Below are 26,226 nucleotides of genomic sequence, written 5' to 3'. Positions count from 1 at the left end.
AATAAAATGTGGTAACAGAAAGGATTATAAATTGTGTGTCAAGATCAGAAGCCATTTATTGTTTTTTTCAACTAGTACATATTTCCCCCAGTGGTAATATGGCAATCATAACTTAAATTTCTGCTGGGACCCATCCTCTCCACTTCTGTCAGTTAATGTGCTTTGGCTCCAGAAAAACCAAGTCATTAGTCAATGAGAGCACTGAGCCTCCCAGGCCTAGGAGATAGGTTCAGGGACGTGCATTTCATCAATGAAATGCAGTAAGATGCAATAAGATGCAGTTAGATTTTTTCCTGGAGTTTCTAGGAAAGCAGGGGGTATAGTTCTCTATACTGAACACAGGATCTGAGATTGAAGTTGCTGTAGACAATTCACCACAGAACCTGAGAATCTAGGGATCCCTGGGTGGCACAGTGGTTTAGCGCCTGCCTTTGGCCCAGGGCGCAATCCTGGAGACCCAGGATCGAATCCCACGTCGGGCTCTTGGTGCATGGAGCCTGCTTCTCCCTCTGCCTGTGTCTCTGCCTCTCTCTCTCACTGTGTGCCTATCATAAATAAATAAAAATAAAAAAAATAAAGTTGTTTAAAGAACCTGAGAATCTAAATATACAAAGGAGACAAGAATTAAGCCAAGAGTTAAAGAAAAACTAGATAATCCTGGTGACATTTCTTCTGTTGTTTCTCAATGTAGTCTTGCTTCCTGTCAGTTCCAGTTCTAGACTTTTCAGTGAGGTAAACCAATAAATTCTCCCTCCTTTTTGTTTTGCTTGTTTCAGCCAGTTTGAAGGAGTACTAACCAATAGATCCACAAAATAGGTTGGTGGCATTTAGGCAAATCGGATTAGTACTTGGGTCTGTTTCTCCTCTATGAAATAGCTTGGAATGAGTGTACTTCCCATGTTAAAATTATATGGGATAACATCTCCTTTATGAGTATACTACGTCAGTCCCAAGCAGTGGTGATATTTGCATTTAGGATATTGATCTATGGGATATTTGAATCCATGTATTAACTACTCAGGGTTATTTTATTCCTAGAGAATGTTAACAATTTAATTCTCCATGTTTCCCCAGAGAACAAGAAAATAACTAAGGTGCCCCAATTGAATATGTGAGGGCTCAGGTTTTTTCCTGGATTTTATAGCACCTTGACTTATTATTCATGTCTATCTCATCTAGATAAAAATTATTTGCTAATAGGTACTTTGTCTATGGTTGATTGTTCCTAATAAAGTCTTATAGAGTGTTTCACTAAGAATGAGCTTTGGCTAGCTGAGAGAGATAGCCGAAATAACAGTACAGGAGTTTATTTCCTTCTAATGTAAAAGCAATGTATAACCGGTATAACAGCTCCATGAAAACCAAGGACCCAGACTTCTTCCAGCTTGTGGCTCTGCAGCCCAAGTTTTGCCTTTCTGCTCCTGGTCTTGACAGTTGATAAATTTGAGATTATGGTCTTTCCATTCTTTTGGCATTAAAATGTCTATTTGTATGAGAATAAGAATATGGTATTTTTTTTCTCCAATCCTTATTTGGCAAAATAAAAAGTTGGGAAACTTATGTCGAGACCCCCTACCTCACTCTACACATGTATTCATTCCCCATCCCTGACAAAGTAAACTCTACCCCTAAGTGGTGTTGGAACTTGCAACCCCAAGATCAAGAGTCATATGCTCCACTGACTGAGCCAGCCATGTACTCCTGAAGTTTAAAAACTTTTAAAACTGGTCCATAAAATCCAAGCTTAGAAACTACTTATTTTAAATTCAGCATTCACATAGAAATTGGAATAATGAATAACCTTTGCGAGAGTGCTGATAATACTGACTCCATCTTTGGTCCTCTATCTCGTTGGTGTTTCCTCAATGACCTCCCTTGGGCTACACATTCCAGGCCCCTTAGGGATTGATATATATACCTCAGAAATGCCCGCCAAGTCCAGAATAATGGGAGAGGCTTGTTTGGTCTCCCACGAATCTGTTAGAGAAAGTCTTTCCCCTTCCTGCACAGGTGGTGCCACAAGAGCTAATTAAAGGTTAGCTGTCAATTAGATGTACGTGAACCCTTTGATCTCACTACAGGGCTCTTATGTATATCCCCTTGCTCTATAAAAGCAGAGGACTAAGGTCTGGATTTTGCAGAGAATAGCTATGCAGCTGCCCTGGATCATCCTCCTCTTGATCCCCTGACTTAATTTATCCTGAATAAAGCTGTAAACTGTATGGAGTCACCTCCTTCATGTTCTAGCCTCAGAGTAACTTCTGTTTGGTGAATATTTTGGTCTCCCCCACCTTCTATAACTAATTAGTTATCACTATTTCATAGATAAAACTATTGAGGCTTGGGAATGGTTAAGTAACTTGCCTCAAATAAGTTAATCAGCGATATAACCTGCACTGAAACAGGTTTATGACAATCACATTTTTAACACTACATTAGAATGGTGGAAATATGTTGCTTATACATTTGTTCAAAGCCATGGAATGTACATCACCAAGAGTGAACCTGATGTACACTATGGACTTTGGGTGATAATGACATGCCAATGTTGTTTCATAGATTGTAACGAACGTACCATTCTGATGGATGATGTTGAAACCACCATGTGTGGGGGCAAGTGGTATATGGGAAATCACTGTACCTTCCTCTCAATTTTACTGTAAACCTAAAATTGCTCTAAAAAAATGTCTTTAAAAATAAAAGGGTAATCATATTCTCAAGACAATAACAAAATCATGGCATATGCTGTGACAAAGAATGTGCTATTTGAAAGGATGAATATAGATAGAATTTAGGGCATTTTATGATGGGGGAAGAATTATTTGAAATATTGACTGAAATCTTTCAGAAGTCACTAAAGAAAGAGTCCCAGAAATAGAAGCACACTACGTTAGTTAATTTTATTTGTTCAAGGCTCATATTGCAAGCACTAAACCAAGCATGGGCTTTGATTCTGTGAGCCCAGATTCACATATTTAGGAAGATAAAAGCAAACTGTGATCCGTGTATATGGATGAAAAACTAAAGGCTCACAGTTAATTACATCATGGTTTTAAATTTCTACAGCCTAGAAGCCAGAAGTCACAGATCTTTTAGGTCTTTCTGGATATCCCACAAGGTATCTGCACTTTTCTTGAGCTGGGCAACCTCATCATCCTTCAGCTTCTGATTGATCACACTGGTTAAGCCCCGAGCGTTCAGGATACACGGAAGACTCAGGAAGACTTCGTTCTCAATACCATACATGCCCTGCCAGAACAAGAGAAACAATTAGATTAAGAAATGAAATCATAGGGGCGCCTATGAATGGCTCAGCTGCTTAAGCATCTGCCTTTGGCTCAGGTCATGATCCCAGGATCCCCACATTGGGCTCCCTGCTCAGTGGGAAGTCTGCTTCTCCCTCTGCCTCTCCCAATGCTCATGTTGTCTCTCTCTAATAAATAAATAAAATCTAAAAAAAAAAAAAAAGTGAAATCATAGATAAAAATGACCAGATTCCATGTTTAAACGGAAAGAAATGTAGGAAATATGGTAAGAACAAACTCGTTCTTTAATTTTCAACACTTACAGGCCCATATTTTCCAAATACTTACATTTTGAATTCAATTTTATATGCAGAATATACAAAAACACATTATAATAAGCTAGACATTTATAAGAAAGTAACACTTTTTTATTGAACTTACTGATACATCTCTGCCTGGATATACTTTAATAAAACTTAATATCTAAGTCTTCAAATTAAATTGCATTCCAATGTGTTTCTTAATGGGCTGCTTTTTATGAAATCCTAAATTTTAAAAAATTCTTTTGTTTAGGAGAGAATTTCAGGTGGTAGCTATCCAAGAGGTCCAGAATAAATGTTGGAAGCCACTCAAAGGCAAGATCTTTGCAACATCCAAGAACTGCCGGAAAAATAGCATAATTTCCAAAACACAGAATTTACCAGTTTATATAAAGCAGTAAATTTATTCAGAGTCAACTTAACCATGCAACTAACTGGATTATTTAATTATATCAAGCAAGTTACTTTAATACATTTTTCATGCCTTTTTAGAAAAGTTTATTTTTCTAATCTCTACACTCAATGTGGGGCTCAAGCTCATGACCCTGAGATCAGAGTCACATGTTCTTCCACTTAGGCCAGCCAAGCACTCCTATTTTCTAAACTTTTAGTTCCAAAATTTTTGTACACACACCAAAGCAGAGATCAATAAATTCCAAATATGTACTCCAAGACCCAGCAATTATTCAATTTTTTCCACACTTATTTTTTAAAATTTTGCTATAGTGCTTAAAAAAACAAAACCAAAAACACCTGACACCACATTTTACCACCAAATACTTCTATATTGTTCTCTTTTGCATGTTTTTTTTTTTAAATCTACTGCATTTTCCCCTTATATTTCCTCCCCTGACTTATGGAAAATGAGTTATCTTATATAATGTTTTAATACAATCTTAATTTTATTGAAAAATAACCAATTTCTATTTCAGTGTTTCATAGCTTTTTCTTTTAAATATTTTATTTGAGAGAAAGAACACAAGCAGGGGGACGGGCAGAGGAAGAGGGACAAGCAGCCTCCTGATTGAGTGAGGAACCTGACTGGGGCTTGATCCCAGGACCCTGAGATCATGACCTGAGCTGAAGGTAGATGCTTAACCTAGAGTCACCCAGGCACCTCTGTTTCCTGGTTGTTAAACTGAACTAAATTTACTAAGGCATCAAGTACTATATCAAAGACAATCTATACATTAATACCCCAACTTGAAATAAAATTAATACTTATTTATATGATACATATTTTGAAAATGTGTCAAAAAAGATTCAGAGTGAATATTTAATTTGCCACCGTATACAAGAGAGAAAAGAGAAGTTTTCACAAAACTTTGAGATTCAGAAAAAAGTAGACTGAGACCACCTTGTCCTTCTTTAAATCTAATCACAGAATAGAATACCAGAAATTATATTTGTAACAGTTTATCTTACCTTCACCATTGTTGACACTGGATGAATCCTGGAGAGATTTTTCAACATGGATTCAATGAGATCAGCCACACTTAATCCAATAGCCCAGTTGGTATATCCTTTTAGCTTGATGACTTCATAGGCACTAAGAAAAAAATCATAAAAGAGCTCACTGAAATCAGACTCAATAGTTATTAAAATTGGACTCTTTGTGTTGGCTGCTGCTGTCTCTTATTAAGCTGTGTAATCTTCAGTAAACCTTTCTTATCTCAGTGTCCTCTCCTATAAAGTGAGGACATCTATTTTATAAGTTTGTTAAATAAATTAACATATATTTAAAACATTTACAGTTGGAAATACTACCTAGTGGGCTCTACATGAATGCTATGATAAACTTAAATAGATTATTGAGGGGCCTCTGGGTGGTGCAGTAGGTTGAGTCTAACTCTTGGTTTCAGCTCAGGTTATGATCAGGTCTTGAGATCAAGCCCTGCCGTCAGGCTCTGAGCTCATCAAGGAGTCTGCTGGGGTTCTCTCTCTCTCTCTCTCTCTCTGCCCCTCTCAGTGCTCACTCTTTCTCTCTAAAATAAATAAATAAATCTTTAAAAAAATAGATTATATGCATAAATATTTATAAAAGCTACAGTGGTAAAAACATACTTTTTTCCAACCAATCTTAATATTCATAATACACGAGTATTTCCAAAATTACTAATGAAATCAGGAAACAATGAAAATAAAAAGATGTTCACATTCTAAGGACAAAATATACCTTGATTTTGAGGTCCTACTTACCACTGTCACCTAAATTACGATGACCAACTAATCTAACAGCAGAGTGAAGATGATCTACCTTGCTTGACAATGTTCTGTACATAAATTTTACACCTTGAAACCCACAAAGCCCTTGGTCCTTAAGAGGTAGCAGGAGTAACCAAAATTAGAATGTAGGAAATTGGGATTTAATGCTATCAATGACTAGAAGACCTTAGGCAAGTTATATTACCTGGGGAGACCTAGTTTTCTCATTTTAAAGCAAAGGGATTAAGTTAACAAAATGCTAAGAACCCCCTCACATTTTTAAACAATCTTATCTCTATGCATGGGTCAAATTCCAGAAAAAAACAAATACATTTAAACTAAGCAAAACAATTCCATGTTCGAGAAATTTTTTTTAACAATTCTCTGCAAATAATAGCCGATGTTTACTGAATACTCAGCAGCATTATGTCTGTGTTTTTACTAAATTTTCATAATAATTCTATTACCATATGACTTCAGAAGGGACAAAACTGAGATTCAACTTATATGGCTTCTGTAATACCAGTGTCATAGTTTGAATTCAAGTCCATATTCTTTACTCATTCCACAATGATACCTTATTTTATATGCATTAAGGTCATAAGGAGAGGAGTTTAAAAACAGTTTTAAAAAAAGTACATAAGAGTTTAAAGAAGGAAAAAGAAAAAAAGAGGGAGATATCTTTAGTTGGGTGTGGAGAGGTAAATACAGCACAGCTTTAACACTTTTAGCAATCTATCAGTAAGTACTTATTTTAGGTAATTATGAAACTAATAGTGTCCAGGTTCTATGCAAGTCAACCCTATTCATCAGTAAGAGGCAATCTGAAAGCCCTTCTCACTTGTTAATTCCATATTTTGCTCCTGTTCCCTATACAAACAGAATTTCTCCAGAAAAAAAATATCCGGTTACCCTAGGGGGACTCGTATGGTAGGTTTGACCAGTCAAGTTAGTCTTATCTGTTGAAGTAGACAACAGCTGCATGTTTACTATATTAAGAGTTTATCTGAGTGGGTGGCCAAAATCATTGATAATTTTATCTAGATAAAATTAATAGCAGTAATATCCATAATAGCCAAACTATGGAAAAAGCCCAGATGTCCATCAACAGATGAATGGATAAAGATGTGGTGTGTGTGTGCGCACACACACACACACACACACACAGAGGAATATTACACATTCATCAAAAAGAATGAAATCTTGTCATTTGCAATAATGTGATTGGACCTAGAGTGTATAATGCTAGGCAAAATAAGTTAATCAGAGAAACACAATTATAAATTGAGTGGAATTTAAGGAATAAAGCAGAGGATTATAGGGGAAGAGAGGAAAAAATAAAACAAGATGAAATCAGAGAAGGAGACAAACCATTAAAGACTCTTAATCATAAGAAACAAACTGAAGGTCACTGGAGGGAAGGGGGATGGGGGTAACTGGATGATGGACATTAAGGAAGGCACAGGATGAAATGAGCATTGGGTGTTACGTAAGACTGATGAATCACTGACCTCTACCTCTGAAACCACTAATACATTTTATGTTAATTAATTGAATTGAAATAAAATTTAGAAAAAAAATTAATCATCTTAAGCCTCCTTCTACTTACCTTTCAACCACCATCTTATGCACTTCCTTCCAATTTTCACTGTCGTTGTCTGTTCCCATTTCTGGATTCAGTTCCTGAAGAGAAACACCTGCCACATTCACTCCACTCCACACAGCCACTGGAGAAAGAGGATAAACATTTCATATTTCTGACACTACTTTAAAAAATCTTTTATTCTCTTAGTTCAGATTTTACCTCTGAGGCAAGTTACTGAATACCCACTGGAACTGCTCCAAAGACAACTGACCCAGTCTACTTTCCCCTAAAGGCTGGCATGTACTTTCAAAATAGCCACACATCTGACATTTTAACTTTCAACCATTTTGGTGCAAAACAGAACTGTTGTGTCATACTTACAGAGAATATGAAATTCTTTGCCTCCCTCTGGGCTTGTTGAAATCACAAGGGTTTCTAGTTCACGACTACCCTAAAATTTGAGCAATCTTTAACTCCACTCCTACTCATTTTCCTTATATAAATCCCTTTCTTCTGGAGTGAAGTAAAAAATTAAAAAAAAAAAAAAAGATAAAATCTAAAATCCAAATATACTCCAGTCATCTCTTTTCATGCCCCAAGTCCAATCTATCTCTCAAAAGAAACTCCAGGTAACCACAGTGAATTTTTCTGGTCTTAACTGAATCAAATGTCTCCTTCTAAGAATGGCCCCAGAGGCACACCGAAGGTGTTCTCTATCACCAACTGTATCTTCTGGAGGGCTCCATGTATCTGAACACCCTTACCCATTATTCTTAACACCTTTTACCCAGCCAAAAGTATATATTGAAAATGTAGATGTACAAAAGTAAATAAGGATATGTTCTGTGCTGTGGATAAATTTAGAAATTACTGGAAGAAACAGGCAAAGGAAACTAAAGCAATGAGATGGGCTATCACAGAGGTATGAAGATAAATTATAATCCATTTACTTGAGGAGCAAAGGGATATCAGAAAGGGCTACAAAAAATGGCATTTGCAGGATCCCTGGGTGGCTCAGCAGTTTAGTGCCCAAGGCATGATCCTGGAGTCCCGGGATCGAGTCCTACATCAGGTTCCCTGCATGGAGCTTGCTTCTCCCTCTGCCTGTGTCTCTGCTTCTCTCTCTCTGTGTGTCTCTCATGAATAAATATATAATTTTTTTTAAATGGCATTTGCATTGGACCTTGAAAAATAAGTAGAGCTCCTTGGAGACCTTTGGAAGAGAGCACTGTAAACTCAAGAAATAGGAGCAGAAGCATGGGGTCAAGTCCAGTATAGCTGAAACTGGCTACCAAGGGCAAAGCTGCCCATGGCCAAATAAAATCCACTTTTAATCCACAACTTTTGTGAATTCAGGCTAATAGTTGAGAAAACTATGGAATATGGGTACTCTCATGGCTTTTGATGAAACTGAAATCTACATAATCATGTCAGGGTTGAGTATGGTTTAATTTTCTTTCATTTCATGTACATAATACAGGTCAATGTGGAAATAGGAAAAAAAGGTGTTTTGGAAAAAAAATGACACAGTGATGAGTAAATAGTAGCCTAGATAGGAGTCAGAAGACATGATTCTAGGGACAGCTGGGTGGCTCAGTGGTTGGGTGCCTGCCTTTAGCTCAGGTCGTAATCCCCAGGGTCCTGGGATCAAGTCCCGCATCCGGCTCCCCATTAGGAGCCTGCTTCTTCCTCTGCCTATGTCTCTTGTGTCTCTGTGTCGCTCATGAATCAATAAATAAAATCTTAAAAAAAAAAAAGAAGACATGATTCTAATTGTAGTTGTACCACTAATTAGCTAAAGGATTTTTTAAAGATTGATTGATTGATTGATGATAGACAGAGAGAGAGAGAGAGAGAGAGGCAGAGACACAGGCAGAGGGAGAAGCAGGCTCCATGCAGGGAGCCTGACGTGGGACTCAATCCCGGGACTCCAGGATCGCGCCTTGGGCCAAAGGCAGGCGCTAAACCGCTGAGCCACCCAGGGATCCCCAGCTAAAGGATTTTTAACAAGCCATTAGCCACTATGACTGCTTTGTCTCATTTCTTCTTTCATTATAATGCAAGCCTTAAACTAGAGAACACATAATATTACTTCCAGATCTGTGGTTCTAATCACTGTACAATTTTAATAACTAGCATTGGCTGAACTTCCACTGCATACTGCACACTGTGATAGTTTTTTATATATAGGACATAGATTCAAACAAATCCTTGGATACAAGAATTAGGAATTCTTGAATGAAGTGGCACAATGTGCCAAAAAAAAAGAAAAATAGCATCATTATATAAACAAGAACAAATGCAATAGTTTTAAGACCAAATTATTTTAACATAGAACACTAAAACCACATTACACACTCTCACTGAATTCAAAAAAATATTTACACCTAAACCTTTTTAGGGGGAAACAGCTCCTTGAATATAGGACAGATATGAATTTAATAGAATAAAGCTTATCGTTAACATTAAAATGGATAATTAGTTTTACACATTGGCCTATTCAATGTATTTTGGTTTAACAAACAGGCTTAAGAGTTACATAACCAGAATTGTTCATAAGTGTTATTACATAAAATTGTTTGGAAAAGAAATACTAATTTATTTTTTTAAATGTCTTTAAAGTTTATTTTTTTAGTAATCTCTACGCCCAACATGGGGTGCAAACTCATGACCCTGAGGACCAAGAGGCTCATGCTCTTCTGAATGAGCCAGTCAGGCTCACCATTAAACAGAAATATTAAATTAAATAAATGATATTTTAACTGTTTCTTTCTTTTTTTAAAAAAAAAAATTTATTTATTTATTTATTTATTTATTTATTTATTTATTTATTTGAGAGAGTGAGCGTGTGCACATGGGTAAGGAGGTGCAAAGGGAGAGGACAATTAAGACTCCATGCTGAACACAGACCCTGACATGGGGCTCAATCTCACAACCCTGAGATCATGACCTGAGCCAAAATCAAGAGTTGGATGTTTAACCAACTCTTAAACCAACACCTGAACCACCTAGGTACCCCTTAACTATTTCAAAACAAAGCATTACAAAAGAAATCAAAATATAACTTTAATGTTGATTTTTTACAATGATTGATTTATGCCCAACAATTCTATTTAAATTCCTAAAGAAGATATTTGAGATATTTACCAAATGGCCTCTTACTACTTAAGTGATTGATAGTTATTATTAATGCTTTAGTAAAAATCAGATTTCATTTACTTTTATATATATATTTTTAAAGTAGTCTCCACACCCAATATGGGGCTTTAACTCACAACCCTGAGATCAAAAGTCAGATACTCTACCAACTAAGCCAGTTAGTCAGGTGCCCCCAAATCAGGTTTCATTTAAAGCAAGATTTATTTTACACTATAGAATAGTGGATACTGGTTACGTAAAAGCTTTTGTTACCCAATTTATTTCTCCTTCAATAAACATGATGGGTATAATACCTCCATCCACTGAAAGGAACTAGAAGCAGGGACATGGCAGGAGCATGAGCACACCTATGTCCAGATCTCGGTTCCTAAATGCCATTCCCCTTAGAAGTAAACAGGACTCATTGGAGAAAGAGATGCGTCCAGTGCAGAGAAATGGGAAATATAACACCAACATGGTGCACTTTATTGTCCTAGAGATAAGGAAGGGTTCAAGAAACTCTGGGACATGTCAAAAAGACCCAGGTGCCAGTCTGAAGAGCCTATTACTTGACAAATCTGGGACAATGTCTGTGTTATAATTATAGTGAAAGAACATTTGTTGAATAAAATAAAAATCTGAGTCCACATTGATATAACACACATAAATGGTGAACAGAAAGCTCTCTTTTTCAGTGGAACTCAATAAATATTCAGAAATGACTGAATATTGTGTCTGACAACTATCATAGTAGGAATTTGTTTGAGAATTATCAATAGATCCTAAACATAGCAGGCAAAAAACTGATGCAGAATGTGTACATATTTACCTAGTTACTATCAAGGTATTTTCCCACAAATTGCTTATTTGTAATGTGAAGTATGTGAATACAAAAATAAAATTAAAAAACAAAAAATTCAGAATGACAAGAATAACACCGTAAGTACACATCAGAATATTAAGGCTTTTTTTCTTTACCACTTGAGTCGCCATGTTCTCCCAAAATCCATCCATGGCAGCTGCTGGGATGAATGCCAAGTTTCTCAGCCATAAGATAGCGAAATCTAGCAGAATCCAGATTACACCCACTTCCAATCACACGGTGCTTGGGTAGTCCACTTAGTTTCCAGGTAACATATGTAAGAATATCCACTAAAACATTTAGAAATAATACATGTGGGTAAATCAAAACTGATTTCAACTGCTATGACAATTAGCAGGTGTCCTAGCTTCTTCCTCCCCAACTTGTCCAGTCTGAGATGTGAATACAGCCAGAAAGACATAAACACTGTGACTTTACATAGTTAAGAAATAATGCATGTAGGAGACCCTATGGTTACATAAGTTTCTCGATTTTAATGTTCTATGATGGTAGGGACTATCACCATAACCCAAAAGCCACGGGTTATTAAATTACTAAGGCATACTACTAGAAATTGTCCTGGGCACAAGATACCATTCAGGAAGAAACTGTGATAATACAAGGGGATTTATATTTGTTGTATTTAATGAAAGGACCTCTATGATAGAACCTTTATTCTGGCGTGGCACAGCCCTGAGACTTCACAGAATAAAACTTGCTGGTCTAGACAGGATCACATCACTCTTAGGCTATAACCGTCAAAAGGAGAAAACATCACTCAGGGAATGCAAGAGGTTAATCTTGCAATCTCCACCCCCACACAAATATACACATTAGTCAAGATATTTTAAGGTCATTTTGGACTGGGGATTATAAAGCTCTTCCTTGGCAAGTTTGATTCAGTGGGAGTGACTTCCTGGAGAGTTGAGACTTTGAAGCTATACCTGGAAAGTTGTATAATGAGTTAATGTCTGCCTTAGGCAGGGGATACAGCAACTTCATATGTGCCAGCTATTTGTCACTCTTATTCCAAGTCTGTTTGCCACTATGTATTTACACGAAGTTTCATATAAAAGATTTAACTATTCAGTAACCCCCAATCCAAGACTGCAGAAAATAATACTGAAAGAATCTCTGTCCTTGCTGGCTCCCAATTCTCAATATTCCACAAACTGTAAGGATCCCCCTGCTTCTTACTCACAATCTTCCTCTATTTCCAGCATCCGGAGACAATCAGTTTTATCAATGTATCTACTATATTCACCAATAAATAGTATGTTTGGTGGCAAATTATAGACAAAAGAAGTATGAAATAGAGAATGAATTCCGACTGTTTAAGTTAAATAATGCAATGCTTTCTAAGCAGAAGTTTTCATGTTTATTCTGCAAATGTTGATTTAGCAACAAAAGCAACTTTTAAGCTCTAACATTTGGCATTAGCATGTTATTTGTCCATCGATACAGTCTATTGCTATCTTTCAAACTGGACTGATTAATGGCTTTTAAAATTAGTTTCAAATTCAATGCCACTAGAATACACTTTTTTGGCCAACAGAAGGTCAAATTTGCTAAAATGTTTCTTACAAATTAAAGCCACGTTTAAATGTTTCATTACACACCCCAGGATAATCTTCCTAGAAAATTTTAAAAAGCTTCTAGGCTCTACAACAAAGTGATGAAACAAACAGATGCAACTGTTTTATATATAACTCTTCTCACATTTTTAAACATTTGGCCCAGGACTCAGCCATTTGTTTTGCAAACACCATTCTTTCGCAGCCAATAACAGAAGACACAAGAGTTGCTTCTGCTACTAAATCTTAGGACAGATTCTTTAAAAGCCAAACAACAGAAATAAAATAAAACCCAAAACATTTAACTTAACAGAGGTGAACCTTAAGACATTCTTGTTAATTAAATACCTGGGTTGGAAACCACAATTATGATACAATCAGGACTGTACTTGACTATCTGAGGAATAATGAATTTGAAGACATTAACATTCCTTTGCACCAGATTGAGGCGGCTCTCTCCCTCCTGCTGGCGGACTCCTGCAGTCACCACCACAATCTTAGAATTGGCAGTCACAGAGTAATCTAGGAGAGGGAGAAAAAAAGTACTTTAAATACAACTCTTCATCAAAACATATCATATATGGTATGCTCCAGAAACCTAAACATCCATAAGCTTTTAGAACTTATATAAGCATTACATACTGTAAGAATTACATAGGCAAGAATTCTGTATTATAAGGTTTTGAGGTGTAACGTTCTTCTCAAGAGAAATGACATCTTCCTTTTTGAGTCACAGAGAAATAATTCAACCATAAAACTGGCTCAGAGAATAGACCAAGGAAATAAAGAAGGCCCTAAATTATGTTTCTGGCTAACAAATTCAAAATGCTATTGACTTTTGATGGCTACTGATTTGATAAAACATAAACCATGAGTCCCAAGTTCAACAGGCAGCCCTCCAACAGAAAAAGAGAATTGAGGACACTTGTAGACTTGTAATGTTAATCCAACCCACGAAGGGGAAGGAGGGCAAAGAAGCATTTGCTCTTGACCAGAAACTCATTTTTAATACTCAATATTTTAAGGAAGCCTATTTACTTTCAGCAGTTGAGTTTCTCTGGCGAATATATTTTTTTTCCCCATCAAGGAAGTATGTCACTTCCCAAAATATAGAAATTATGACCTGATGTGATCATCAGATATAATAGCTACGGATGAGTCACATAATAAACTAGTGCCGGGGCACATGGGTAGTTCTGTGGTTGAGCGTCTGCCTTTGGCTCAGGTTGTGATCCCGGAGTTCTGGGATCAAGTCCCACATCTGGGTCCCTGCAGGGAGTCTGCCTGTCCCTCTGCCTATGTCTCTGCCTCTCTCTGTCTTTCATAAATAAATAAATAAAATCTTAAAAAATAACAATTAAAAAAATAAACAATATTGCTATGTGACTTTTGATAGTTATTAATACCTTTTATCAGTTTCCTCCCCATAACATGAAGGTACTAAGACCTACCTCTCACACCTTTCTTGTGAAAATGAGGTAAAATGTGACATTCAAAAATGTCATAGTACACAGAATGCTAATAACTCAATAATAGCCAGCAGTAGTCATAGCAGAAATTATTCTGATGTTCACATTTCTATCTTTGGACACAGCCCTGCTATCATGGTTATCACTGCATAAATGTGCTAATCTAGAACAGACAGCTAGAACATGAATTTTTTTTTTTTTTTTTGGTTTCTTCAAAGCACTCAAATTACTTTGTACAAATATTTTTTGGGGGTCTAAAACACTCTTGTTCTCAGCTACATGTAATCAAGCATTAGGATAGAATTTCCTAAAATGTCATGTGTCAAATGTATGGAAATCATCTGGGAAGTTTACAGAGGCGATACTTGTTTGTCCTCGAGGATGAACTGAATAGAGAAGGAAAGAAAAACCACCAATACTAGATTCATCAGGATGGAAGACTAATTTTATAGAGTGAGGGCATCTATGATTAGATCACTTTAGGCATGAAATGTAACTACCTTTATCTGCCACAATTTTAGGTGTCTGTAGAAATAAGCTCCCATGCTGTAGATCCATCATTTCTCCTTTGAGTTTATCTTCTAAAACATCCACAAGGGCAAGTTCATCAGCCAGAGACTAGAAATATAAAAACAAGGGTTAGTACTCTAAGCCACTCTAAGGCACCCTGGCTCACAATCCAGCAAAGAACCTTTATTTATTTTTTTTTTTAAAGTAGGCTCTAAGCTGGGTGTGGAGCCCAACACAGGGCTTGAACACATGACCCTAAAATCAGGACCCCGTGTTGAGACCAAGAGTCAGTCACTCAACCGACTGAGCCCCTCTGGTGCCCCCCAACAACAAAGACCCTTTAAATGGATAAGCACCAAGTGTTAAAAACCCTGAGAATTTTATCATGGAGTTAGGTGTGCTCTTTAAACAACTGCATGAGAAAGTCTTGAATGAACTATTAATAATAAACACATTGATTTTTCTAAATTTTATCTTCTAGTACTCAACTAGGATTTAATTATCACGATACTTAACATGCTACAAATCACTTTAAGAATATGTAAGACAACGATTCCTCATGAAACCAACAGTTCAATAGTGTTCTCAGGATATACAAGTCTTTCCATTAATGAGGGGTGGTGAAGACTCACCCAGACTCAGAATCAACCTTGGGCAGTGTCCATCCCTGAAATCACCTCCAGTTTGGAGGGTTTTTCAGAAGGCAGATTTGATTTAAACCATCAATAGTTTGACCACATAGTAGGATCTGAAGCCCAGTTTGAAGTCTGAACTCAGGTTGGATAGAACCAACTTGAATGTCTTGATGGGCAAAAGAAGGGGTATCCTACGGATGGCAGGGTCTGGGATTTGCAGATTCTCCTGTGTCATCCCAAACTTCTCCAGTCTCTGAGCTCTCCTGTTTTCTATTCCAGCTGTCACCCTCTGCCACTCATTCAAAATACAAGTCTAAATCCCAAATATACTACTTACTCTTGATCTAGACTCATAATTCTACATATTCTATAAAATGTTCTGTATATAAAATGTTTTATTTATATGTCCTCTATATCTCTACAGAAAGAGTGGGAGAAAACAAACCCTTGGGTTCACCCTTTATCAGTCATGTAGAGTGCTTTCTTAAGCACGCACTTGATCTCTCCTTGTAAAAATAAGGGGAGGGGAGGTTGTCGGTCTAGATGCAGCCAAAAATCCTTCCAGCTCTGAAATTCCATTATCTTATGGAAACTCGTAATTTGCAAAATTTACAAAACATAGTTATCCCTCTTGTTGAAATATCACTAGAGTCTTTGCCTTTACTGTTTTTAAGGCTATTGGCAAAATAATTAGCTTAATATAACATATCAATATGGAAATCCACTTAAAAATGAGGATGCCTCTCCTAAGGATGGCATGATCAGTCATATCAGAGAGGAGTATTGATGGGAAAAGGGTAGGTAACTGGGTTCAGAAGGCACTTGCAAGGAAAAGGTAGAGTAGTAGAGGGTGGAACAGGAGGTGTCTAGAAGGCACTGACCAGCAGAGGATGAAGCCAGTAAAAAAATCTGACCTACTTTAATTTGCCAGCCAAGGCAAGTCCGGCTCCTTGTAGGAGCCAAGGGATGAGCACTGTCTAGTCCCTAGAATCCCAGTGGCTCACTAGTCTCAAGAAATGAGTGATAACAGGCTTGCTTTTGAGTTCCTGAGACTCTAGCCTCCAAATGTGCATTTACCTCCAAGCAACAGATTTACTTGCAAACTTTTGCAATGACCATTTTGCAAGTTGGGGATTACTTAGCCACGGTTTTCTCATTTCTATGCATATCCACTACTGGCACTTGTTTTCACAAGTTTTCTTTTAAAACAGGTTTTGATGCTTTTTAAATGGTTTTGTCCCTCTGCAGCCTCTGACAAGAACACACAAACCTGTATTTGTCTTTTTTAAACTCTCAATTAGGGCACTATAACTTAATAATAGCCATCCCATTCCATCAAGGTACCGAGCAATAGGAATATCACTTTTATTTTAGTAACATAACATCTGTGCCCCTAAAGTCAGCATGGCAAAACAATTTCAGGCTTACGTGGAAAGGATGTCACAGGATCTCAGATCCTGTCTTTTGTTTCAGCCAGTGGGTGTGGAGAATTGGCTGAGAAGTGCGTCCTCAGCTGGTAGAGAAGGAAGAGATCCAACACTTGAAAAAAAAAAAACAAAAAAAAACTGTCGCACTGAATTTAGCTGCATCTGCACGACTGAATATCCTCCAAATGCGGAGGCAGGCAACACAGAAGATGTGTGCCTAAGTGTCAGCACTGTTGTTTGACTGAAATAAATCTCCTTCTGTAGTTCCTACGCAGGTATCCCCCGCTATCCTAAAGTAGAATGTTCCTATCAAATCTTTTGTAAGCAGAAATGGCATAGAGCAGAAGCAGCAATTACCATTAATTTATGTGGGAAATTTCTGAGAATTCTCAGATTCCAAAATAACCTCTCCTACTTCGGTTTATCTGATACCTTAAGACACATCTTGCTAACAGATGCACAAAATAAACCGGAGGTAAAGCACAGATGTTCATGCAGTTCAAAGCTCCTGAGATGCTGGAAGTATATAGCTATTTCCTGGGGAAGTCGTCTGGTGGGGCCACTCTCACTGCTTGGGGTGTGTGCTGCCTCTGTGATAAAATAAACTCTGACTGCTTTTTTGCGTTTTACCTTTTCACGGTAAAAGGGAAAATTCCCTTGGGATTTCGTTTGATTAGAGAAAATAGCTACTAATGAGGGTCTTCCGTAAAAGCAAAGTGAACGAACTTTCAAAAAGCAGGGAATACCTGTATTGTAAAGCCTGTGAATCCACTTACACTGTAAATATACTTAAAATAGTTTGAAACCACAGAGCTTAATCGCAAAAGCAGGAAGGATAAGGTTGGGTAGAAGGCAAGGACATCACTGTTGAATGTGACCACTTGTTTAACATACAACAAAATATCTTTTAATCTGAAGTCCCACGTGGACCAGACATGGTCCTATTTGCCCCATGACTCTCTTAGCCAATAAGTTACTGCCACTAATGCTATAGTAACTGATCACTGCATTTTTATATCCAAGTGTTTATTCCGCATGAAATTTTATGGGAGGAAAAAGTGTGACTTTTTCCAAATATTGAACTAAACGGACAAGCACCTTTTGTTTAGTAATTTATGGAATGCCACTTCGATCATATTATTAAATACTATTTGGGCCTTTTTCTGGGCTTTTGGTTCATTTTATTAATCTAACTATTCTTGTACAAATACCAAATTTTATTATGTCCTACTTTCAAGCCAAGTCCAGCACTGCTAAAACTACTTGACAATAGGTCTGTAATTACACTGCTCCTAAAAGACTGATGCTGTGCCTATAACCACAAGAACAAGGTTAGCTGACATAAGTGAGGATACATACTCAAAGAAAGCTGGACTTAGTTTATGATAATCTCTCACGAAAGCTCTGTAAGCCCCTGACAACATGATGAGGTTGATATTTAGAGCCCCCTCTTGACAGCTAAAATGCAGAGCCTGTGATGGGTAGTAGGGTAGGAGTCCTACTTAGCAACAGAAGCCATGATAAAGGAAAAGCTACGATCAAAATTTGACAAAAATAAGTTATTAGGAATAGCAGAAGCATTTATGTAATACATACTTATTAGTAATTATTCTACTAATTAGGAACAAATTCAGCCAAGTCTCTTCTCTCATGGAATGTTCTAGAAAGGGAAGAGGAGTTAAGCAAACAATTTAAGATCATTTCTGATAGTGGTTGTACTATATAAAGACCATAAGGCAGGGCAATGTTAATGTTCCTGGGAAAGAAGTTTACTTGGACAGTCAGGGGCTGCCTGCCTACAAAGTTATGATATGAAGAGGAAGAAATCAACTCTGATGGCCTAGGGTAGCACTTCGCAGGTGAAAGGAAATGTAAGGAAAAGGGTTTTAAGCAGAAATGAGCTAGGTATTTTGGAGAAGTAGGGCAGATGGCACGTGATAAAGTCAGAGATGGTAAAGGTGCTGACAGTATGTAAATAGAGCCCCCTGGGGTTGTGCACTCCACCACCTTGCTCTGAGACAGGCAGGGAGACATCTCTGGAGTCCTGGATTTTGATGTACATGCCATCTATGTGTCCTATGAAACTACTGGAATGTTTAAGTACAGGAGCTATAGTTTTTATCAAAGCTCACTATGTTTCATACGAAGACAATGAGGTTGGGGAGCCTGGGCATGAGAAACAAAAGACAATTTTTTTTTGTAGTGATGGCATACCCTACTAGGGGCCTCAGTTGCCTTCTCAGACCTGGCAAAGGTGTGGGCCTCCTCAACCTACCTCTGATGCCCCAGGTTGGCACATTTCCCAGGCAGAAAGCAAGGTGTACTCCCTATAAAGCATACCAGTCCGATGATGGCCTCCAAGACCGGATAAGGAACTTACTATCTCTGTGTGATCTTCACCAAGTGGCTTATTAACCTTTCTAGGCTGTTTCTTTCCAACAGTAATACATAGATGACAATACCTCGCCAATTTTTGGAAAGGAGTAAATGAAGTAATATATAAACACCTCCTTCCTCTATTAAACTAGTAGGGTTTATAATCCCCAAATATTAATAAGGAATAATTCTGAAGCACTTTAATCCTCATCTATTAAAATAAGATTTGAACATTTTTAATTAGTAAGATGGTCTTTGAGCAAGGCAGACAATCCCTCAAAGCATCTAAATTGGAAGATTCCTACTGTGTTAGCAGCAGGGTCTGTTCTCTCCAGCACTTGAATTGGGCCAAAGTATTACATAACTGTGAGCACAGTCACAAGTTTATTTACCGAAGACGATTTTAAGTTCACAGTGAAAATCACAGAGGTATTCTTTATAGAATCACAATAGCTTAGATGTAGTTTCCTGAAAAGTCTAAATTTTGAGATTTGCAGGAGAAAAGAAATATCTCTAGCTAGTGTGTCACTAAAACCTTGATGTTTTTAACTGCCTAAAGACTATCTTAGAATAAAAAGAAACTGGAGTCACTATAATTAAAGAGTTCAGAGCCTGGGTTCATAATACAGCTCTACTGGGGTGCTTTGCTAGCTGGGGCGATAGAGCATGCAATTCTGATCTCGGGGTAGAGAGTTCATGCCCCATGTTGGGGGCAGAGTTTATTTTAAAAAATAAAATTAAATATCAAAAAATAAAATACAATTCTACTTCCTCAGCTGTGTGACTGGAGGCAGGCTGCTCAATATTTTTCTTTTTTAAAAAAGATTTTATTTATTTATTCATGAGAGACACAGAGAGAGAGGCATAGGAAGAAGCAGGCTCTAGGTGGGGTGCCCTACGTGGGACTCGATCCAGGGACTCCAGGATCATGCCCTGGGCTGAAGGCGGCACTAAACCACTGAGCCACCCGGGCTGCCCTGCTCAATCTCTTTAGACCCCAGCCGCCTCATCTGAAAACAGGATATGAACACTTCCCATTCTGAGGTTGTTGTTTAAAATGAAGGCTTTTATTAAAACACTTCCACCATGGTATACATTCAATAAATGCTTTAAAAGAAACGTCAGCTGGGATATTTTTCATTTTAATTGACATGAACAGTGAACACTAAATTGTGATTCCCTATGATCTGGGAAGCAGCTACTACAAATAAGCCCCTGGTCAATACTAGCTAGAAAAAAAAAAATGCAAAAGAGTAAAACCTTCATTGGTGTGTACTACATACTTTAGTTGATTTCTCTGATAGTTTTTTCTCAGTCAAGACCTTAAAATTAGTTCCTTGAGAATTCAAACTTGCAAACAGAAACCTGCTTGGCGAGGCGTTATTTGGGCAGCCTTCAGATATGACACAAAGGAACAGTGTACTCTACTGAAGGCAAAGCAGCGATTTTTTTTTTTTGAGGGTGGGGGAGGGTCCTACATTTAAAGCAGCCTAAGGAATCAATTCAGTGAGGTAAATGAGAAAGGGCTCTTTGGGTGCCTGGGTGGCTCAGCTGGTTAAGCAACTGCCTTAGGCTCAGGTCATGATCCCAGGGTCCTGGGATGAAGCCCCACATGGATTGGGGGGTGGGGGGTGTCCCCACTCCGTGGGGAGGCTGCTTTTCCCTCTGCCCCTCCCCCTTGCTTGTGATCTCTCTCTCAAAAAAAAAATCTTTTTTAAAAAATTTTATTATTTATTCATGAGACACACACAGAGAGAGAAAGAGAGAGAGAGAGAGAGAGAGGCAGAGACACAGGCAGTGGGAGAAGCAGGCTCCATGCAGGGAGCCCAACGTGGGACTTGATCCCAGGTCTCCAGGATCAAGCCCTGGGGCGGCACTAAACCACTGAGCCACCCAGGCTGCCCAAACAAATAAAATCCAAGAAAACAAAAACAAAAACAAAACAAAAAAAGGGCCCTCTTTCCTCTAAATTCCTTGGAGACTAAAAAAAAACTACAGCTTCACCTACATGGGGTGTACATAGTAGGCAAGCCAGAAGCCTGTGGAGGTATACCAGGAGAAAAGTCTGCAGGAGTGGAAGGTGCTAACAGCGTGACATCAGTGTTAAATCTCCTGATCCTGAGAATTGCTGATTATATGAGAATTTATTTCCGATTAGGGAATGTACTCTGAAGGACTCAGAAGTCATTTCCACCACTTCGCAAAGCCCTTGTGCAAGTTACTTATTAATGATAGAGGGTAAAGGGACCTTTACAATGGAGAAATCCTGCACCTATCACTTCAACCCAGGGCGTCTTGGGCACCTACTGGTATTAAGACAAAGTTGAACATCTCATGCCTCCTGATGTGATCCCATCACCTACTCATAACCCTACCCAAAAATTTAACCTGAACCTAATTACAAGGAAACATCAATTGAGGGACATTCTACATAACTGACTTGCACTCTACAAAAATATCAATGATGTGAGACACAAAGAAAGCTCAGTAATAGTTCCAGATTAAAGAACAAAAGAGATACGACAAGTATATAAAATATGATTTTGGACTGAGGTGGAAACAGATATAAAAAGCTATTAAAAAAATAAAAAGCTATTAAACAATAAATAAATAAACAAATAAAAAATAAAATAAAATAAATAAATAAATAAATAAATAAATAAATGCTATTAAACAGTGGGGAAAATTTTAACTCTAGGTACTATACATTAGAGGATAGTATTATATCAATGTTAACTTCCCCGAGTGCAGCAATTCTATTGTGGCCATGTAGGGAGAGCATACTCCGTAAACACATGCTCTCATATTTAAAGGTGAAGTGTCATGATGTCTATAACTTATTTAAAATTGTTCAGGAAAAAAAAAATATTTTAAAGACAATAAAATCCTGAAGTGCCTACAGAGATTGTACACATAAACTGAAATTATCTAACATGTATGGTGGTCTTGAAATATACCTTTCCCAGAATGCTGATGGCACATGCCATACCAACTTGTCCAACACCCACTACAGTGATCTTATTGTTTGGGATTGCAGCCTCTTCTTCTGCAACTGGTGCAATCAGTTTTTCCTTAAGAGTTGCCATTGTGCCCTGCAAGAAAAGAATCAAAACATTATACATACACCCACACATAAAACCCAAATGGGAATAATCCACAGAATGCTACTGTTGCAATTTTGAACTACAGCACAGTTAAAAATGAGCCTAATGATATTCTCCAACACAAATATATTTTAAAGAACGATGTAACCCACTTAATGGAGAAATCAATTAAACAAAAAACTTCTATGAAGTCATTAGAATTTGGGATACTGTGCTAGTATTTAACAAGTTGTAACAATTCTGTCTTGTGGCTCTTCATTTATTGGCTGAAAGACGTGAATATTTACATTTAGAATAGCTCACTTGTTTCCATTCCCCTCATGAAGAATTTATATGTAACAACACAAACTAAATTAGGGCCCTGTACTAACCCATATGTAAGCTTGGTCTAAAAGAGTTAATAGCCATTTATGAGTATAATTTCTACTACTAATGGTTATTATCACTCTTTGAAGATAGGGACCGGTTCTTCTACTTTGAGTCTCATTTAAAACCTGTCAGTGTACTGGACATATCACATATACTTCATAAATACAGTGGCATGAAAATAGTGATGAGTGTTTATGCAAAATCTTCAGAAATATGACTCTAAATTCCGTTTAGTGTACCTTGGAACTAACTGGGAGGTGGGCACCCACTTAATACATTTTCCTTTCAAGGAGTCACGTTAGGAGAATATCAGCCTTTGAATCAGTTTCTTTCCAGCCATTTAAAAAAAGAAAAGAAAAGAATAGAAAAGAAATGAAAGGAAAAGAGAAAAGAAAACCTGTCGGAAAACATTCCATATAGTAACACCAAATTTATCTGTACCATCAGATAATCAAGTACATTTTCTGGATAACTAAAATGTCAAAAGTCACTGAATTGTAAAAGAAACTTCACAATTCCATGGCAACTTAGTACACAAAATACACTGCCGGGCCTTCTTAAACAGAGAGGCAGGTCATACTTAAATCCTTTCTTCACATTTAAGTATCATTTATAATTTTAATTCATTATTTCAGTTTCCTGTTTACTTTTTATGCTAGACTCTCACATCCACAGCCACTGTACCTACCCTGCTTTCCAGTCTCCTTTTTGTTTCTCATCTGCAATGGACTAAGTAACAAAAGTTAACTAATTCAGAAACTGTGTATGTTAAGTAAGAGTTCAGAAGGCTCTAAATTGGAATAAATTACTTGAATTTGGACACAACTACGTAATAACTATTTTGTTCCATACCTATTTTTCCGTCAAAAAACATTGCCTCCCTCCATCTGTAGGAACTAAATTTAGAGATTATTTCGCAGAGCACATCTGCAGTTTTCTCACGGAGGCTAAAGAAAAAAATAAGCAGCCTGGTGCAACTGCCTCTACGAATGGCTTGACACAGAAATTCAAACACGTCCTGCATTCTGAGCAGAATCAGAAGACTGCCCCTTCTCTTGCTGAACAGAGAGATACAAACTGTGTATTTTTTCTCCATTAGGTTTATTTTCGTTGGCTGGTTTAAGATCCTTATATATAGAATCCAGTAAGCAAAACCCAGAAATGGTCGCTATATACAGACTGGTTGTTCAGACACACCTTCTAAATTAATTTTGAAAACTTCAGAAACCACAGTTAGAGGCTCAAGCCAGTACATTATTTTCTTTCAGATCCTGCTGGAGAAAAGTATTTAAAAAACTATTTTTTTCCCCTTAATAGGAGTTATAAGACATTAGAAGAAAATGTTTTCTATTATTATATATGCAGGACTGTGCCAAGATCTGAGTGCTTAGCTGCAGGGAAAAAGAATGGTAAACAGGGTGAAAACCTCTGAATCTGGGTCCTTTCCATCCCCCGCAGGTCCAGCGCCCCCGCCTGGGGGGAGAGAGGAGATCCCTCCCCGCCTGCTGCGAGGATGTAAATCCTTAGAAGTGAGCCAATGACCCCGGTATCTTAAATTCAGAAACAAAGACTCTTTTTGCAGACTATCCTTCAATTTTAACTTTCTTCTTAAAAAGATTATTTGTTTATTCATGAGAGACACACAGAGAGAGAATGAGGCAGAGACACAGGCAGAGGGAGAAGCAGGCTCCCTGCGGGGAGCCGGATGCGGGACTCGATCCCGGGACCTCGTGATCACCACCTGTCCCAAGGGCAGACAGACGCCCAACCACTGAGCCACCCAGGTGCCCTGATTCCAACGTTTTAGAAAGCCAGGTTTTGCCATCGAATTCCTCGACTTGGCAAGCGCCGGCTCGCTCTCCCGGCCCCTCTCTGCAGGCCCAGGCCACAGCCTGCCCAGCCGGCCGCCCACAGGCCACCCCGTGCAGGAGCAGCAGGTCACGAGGGAGGGCAGCAACCTCCGATCGCCCAGGAGAAGGTCCCCAGGGGCAATCCCGGGCCTTCCTCACTCTCAACACCCAAAGCTGGCCAAGTAAACAAAGCTCCGAGGCATCAAGAGAAGAGGCCGGAGGGGAACAGGCCTGCGTCTCCAAGGCCTTCTGCATCCTCGCCGGGCAAACCCGGGAGGGCCGGGCCAGACCCGCGCATCATCCTCTGCCCGCATCCGCCCAAGCAGGGGCTCGCGTCCCCGACCCGGGGAGTGGATCCCACCGCCCAGGCTCGGAATCAGCCAGCTGTCACGTGCTCCTCGGCTCGCCCCTAGCTCCTCCAGCACGTGCGCGGGGTCCGGCCTGCCGGCCCGGGGAGGGGGAGGGGGAGGGGGGAGGGGGGGATGCGGCCGCCGGAAAAGGATCGGGGGCTTGCAGCAGCCGGGTTTTAGCTGCCAACGCCGCAAGTCCCTCCCGGATACAGCACAGGCCGGAGGCGGGCTCTGGGGCGGCGAGGTCACGGCCTCGGGCTCCCCAGCGGAGGGCACGGCCTGCAGCCCCAAAGCCTGGCGGCGAGTCCGGGCCCGAGTCCGGATGCTCCGCGCTAAAGGCCCCAGAGAGCACGAGTCCTTCAGGGCCCTTTCCCGCGGGCTGCTACGCAAGGGCCCCCCCGCACCTCCCACCCCGGGGCCCGTGAGCCCGGATCCGGGGTCCCGGGGGGCACCTACCCGAGACCAGCGGCTGTAAGGGACGCGCGAAGGAGACCAGGTTAGCAGCGCGCGTCTCGGCCGGCGCAGGATCCGCAAGGAGCGAGGAGGAGGCGGGGCCCGCCCGCGCCGCAGCCTCTTAGCTTCCTCTATTGTGATTGGAAACCGGATCGCCGCCCACCCCTCCCCTCGGCTCGCTCAATCCCCTTCAAGGACGAGGGCCCGAGTGTGCACCCGCGCTCTCCCTCCCCCCGGAGGAGGTCACCTTCCGAAGGCAAAGCTGCAGCCTCCCAGCTTACAGACTCTTCAACACAGAGGTCCCGTCTAACGCTTTGCCCATCTTTGTTCTGGACCCTCACGCTCTCGTTTGCATACATTTAACCCAAATAGAAAGACAATTTTATTTTGCCCATTCTGGGTCAATTTAAGAGGACCCCTGTTCTTAGGCAAGGTGTTGGTGGCAATGTTACCCTGGAATAGTACTGGTGCTTCTGGGTGCTTTGAAAAATAAAACTGATTTTTCAATGTTCATGCTCTTGGTTGTAAAGTTCATTTGGTACAGCAGTAACTACCCCCCCCCCCCCCCCATACCCTAACTGAGCAATACTCATTGATTTCCTTCTAGCTGTCTGGCAAGATCAGTGAGGAGCAGTGCCCACCTTCTGAAGTTCCTCTACAAATATGTATGCTCTCAAGGGTAGGCTTTGATCTCAGGGAAAGATAATGGGGTAAGATGCCTTCATTTTCTCTGTCAGTCCCTGAGCCACGACAA

At 39.2% G+C, this 26,226-nt stretch overlaps 1 protein-coding gene across 5 annotated transcripts; it reads right to left on the bottom strand.

The window, feature by feature from the left end:
* Positions 1-2,875: 2,875 nt before the first annotated feature.
* Positions 2,876-25,819, bottom strand: LDHB (lactate dehydrogenase B). Of its 5 annotated transcripts, none has more exons than XM_072765850.1 (9): positions 25,476-25,587; positions 22,304-22,438; positions 16,972-17,082; positions 14,899-15,016; positions 13,278-13,451; positions 11,472-11,645; positions 7,380-7,497; positions 4,991-5,114; positions 2,876-3,249 (listed from the first exon to the last, which is right to left on the bottom strand). In XM_072765850.1, the coding sequence occupies exons 4-9, from the start codon at positions 14,957-14,959 to the stop codon at positions 3,082-3,084; spliced, it is 819 nt and encodes a 272-aa protein (XP_072621951.1). In that variant the 5' UTR covers positions 14,960-15,016; positions 16,972-17,082; positions 22,304-22,438; positions 25,476-25,587; the 3' UTR covers positions 2,876-3,081. The 5 variants fall into 5 exon arrangements, with proteins under 5 accessions (XP_072621951.1, XP_072621950.1, XP_025850907.2 ...); XM_072765849.1 differs by having other exon boundaries at positions 23,059-25,483; XM_025995122.2 differs by lacking the exon at positions 16,972-17,082 and having other exon boundaries at positions 25,476-25,819.
* Between the last annotated feature and the right edge of the window lie 407 nt (positions 25,820-26,226).

This window comes from Vulpes vulpes, chromosome 8, assembly GCF_048418805.1.
Source record: "Vulpes vulpes isolate BD-2025 chromosome 8, VulVul3, whole genome shotgun sequence".
Classification (NCBI taxonomy): domain Eukaryota; kingdom Metazoa; phylum Chordata; class Mammalia; order Carnivora; family Canidae; genus Vulpes; species Vulpes vulpes.
This window is presented reverse-complemented; position numbering and strand designations above follow the sequence as displayed.

What these genes read in the sequence shown, in the direction of transcription:
- LDHB (XM_025995122.2), bottom strand. Translation starts at nt 22,432, where the DNA reads ATGGCAACTCTTAAGGAAAAACTGATTGCACCAGTTGCAGAAGAAGAG. An exon ending in CCATCAGCATTCTGGGAAAG is followed by an intron (nt 15,017 to 22,303) that starts GTATATTTCAAG and finishes TTATATTTCTAG; the next exon opens with TCTCTGGCTGATGAACTTGC. An exon ending in CAGTGTCAACAATGGTGAAG is followed by an intron (nt 3,250 to 4,990) that starts GTAAGATAAACT and finishes TTGTTCTGGCAG; the next exon opens with GGCATGTATGGTATTGAGAA.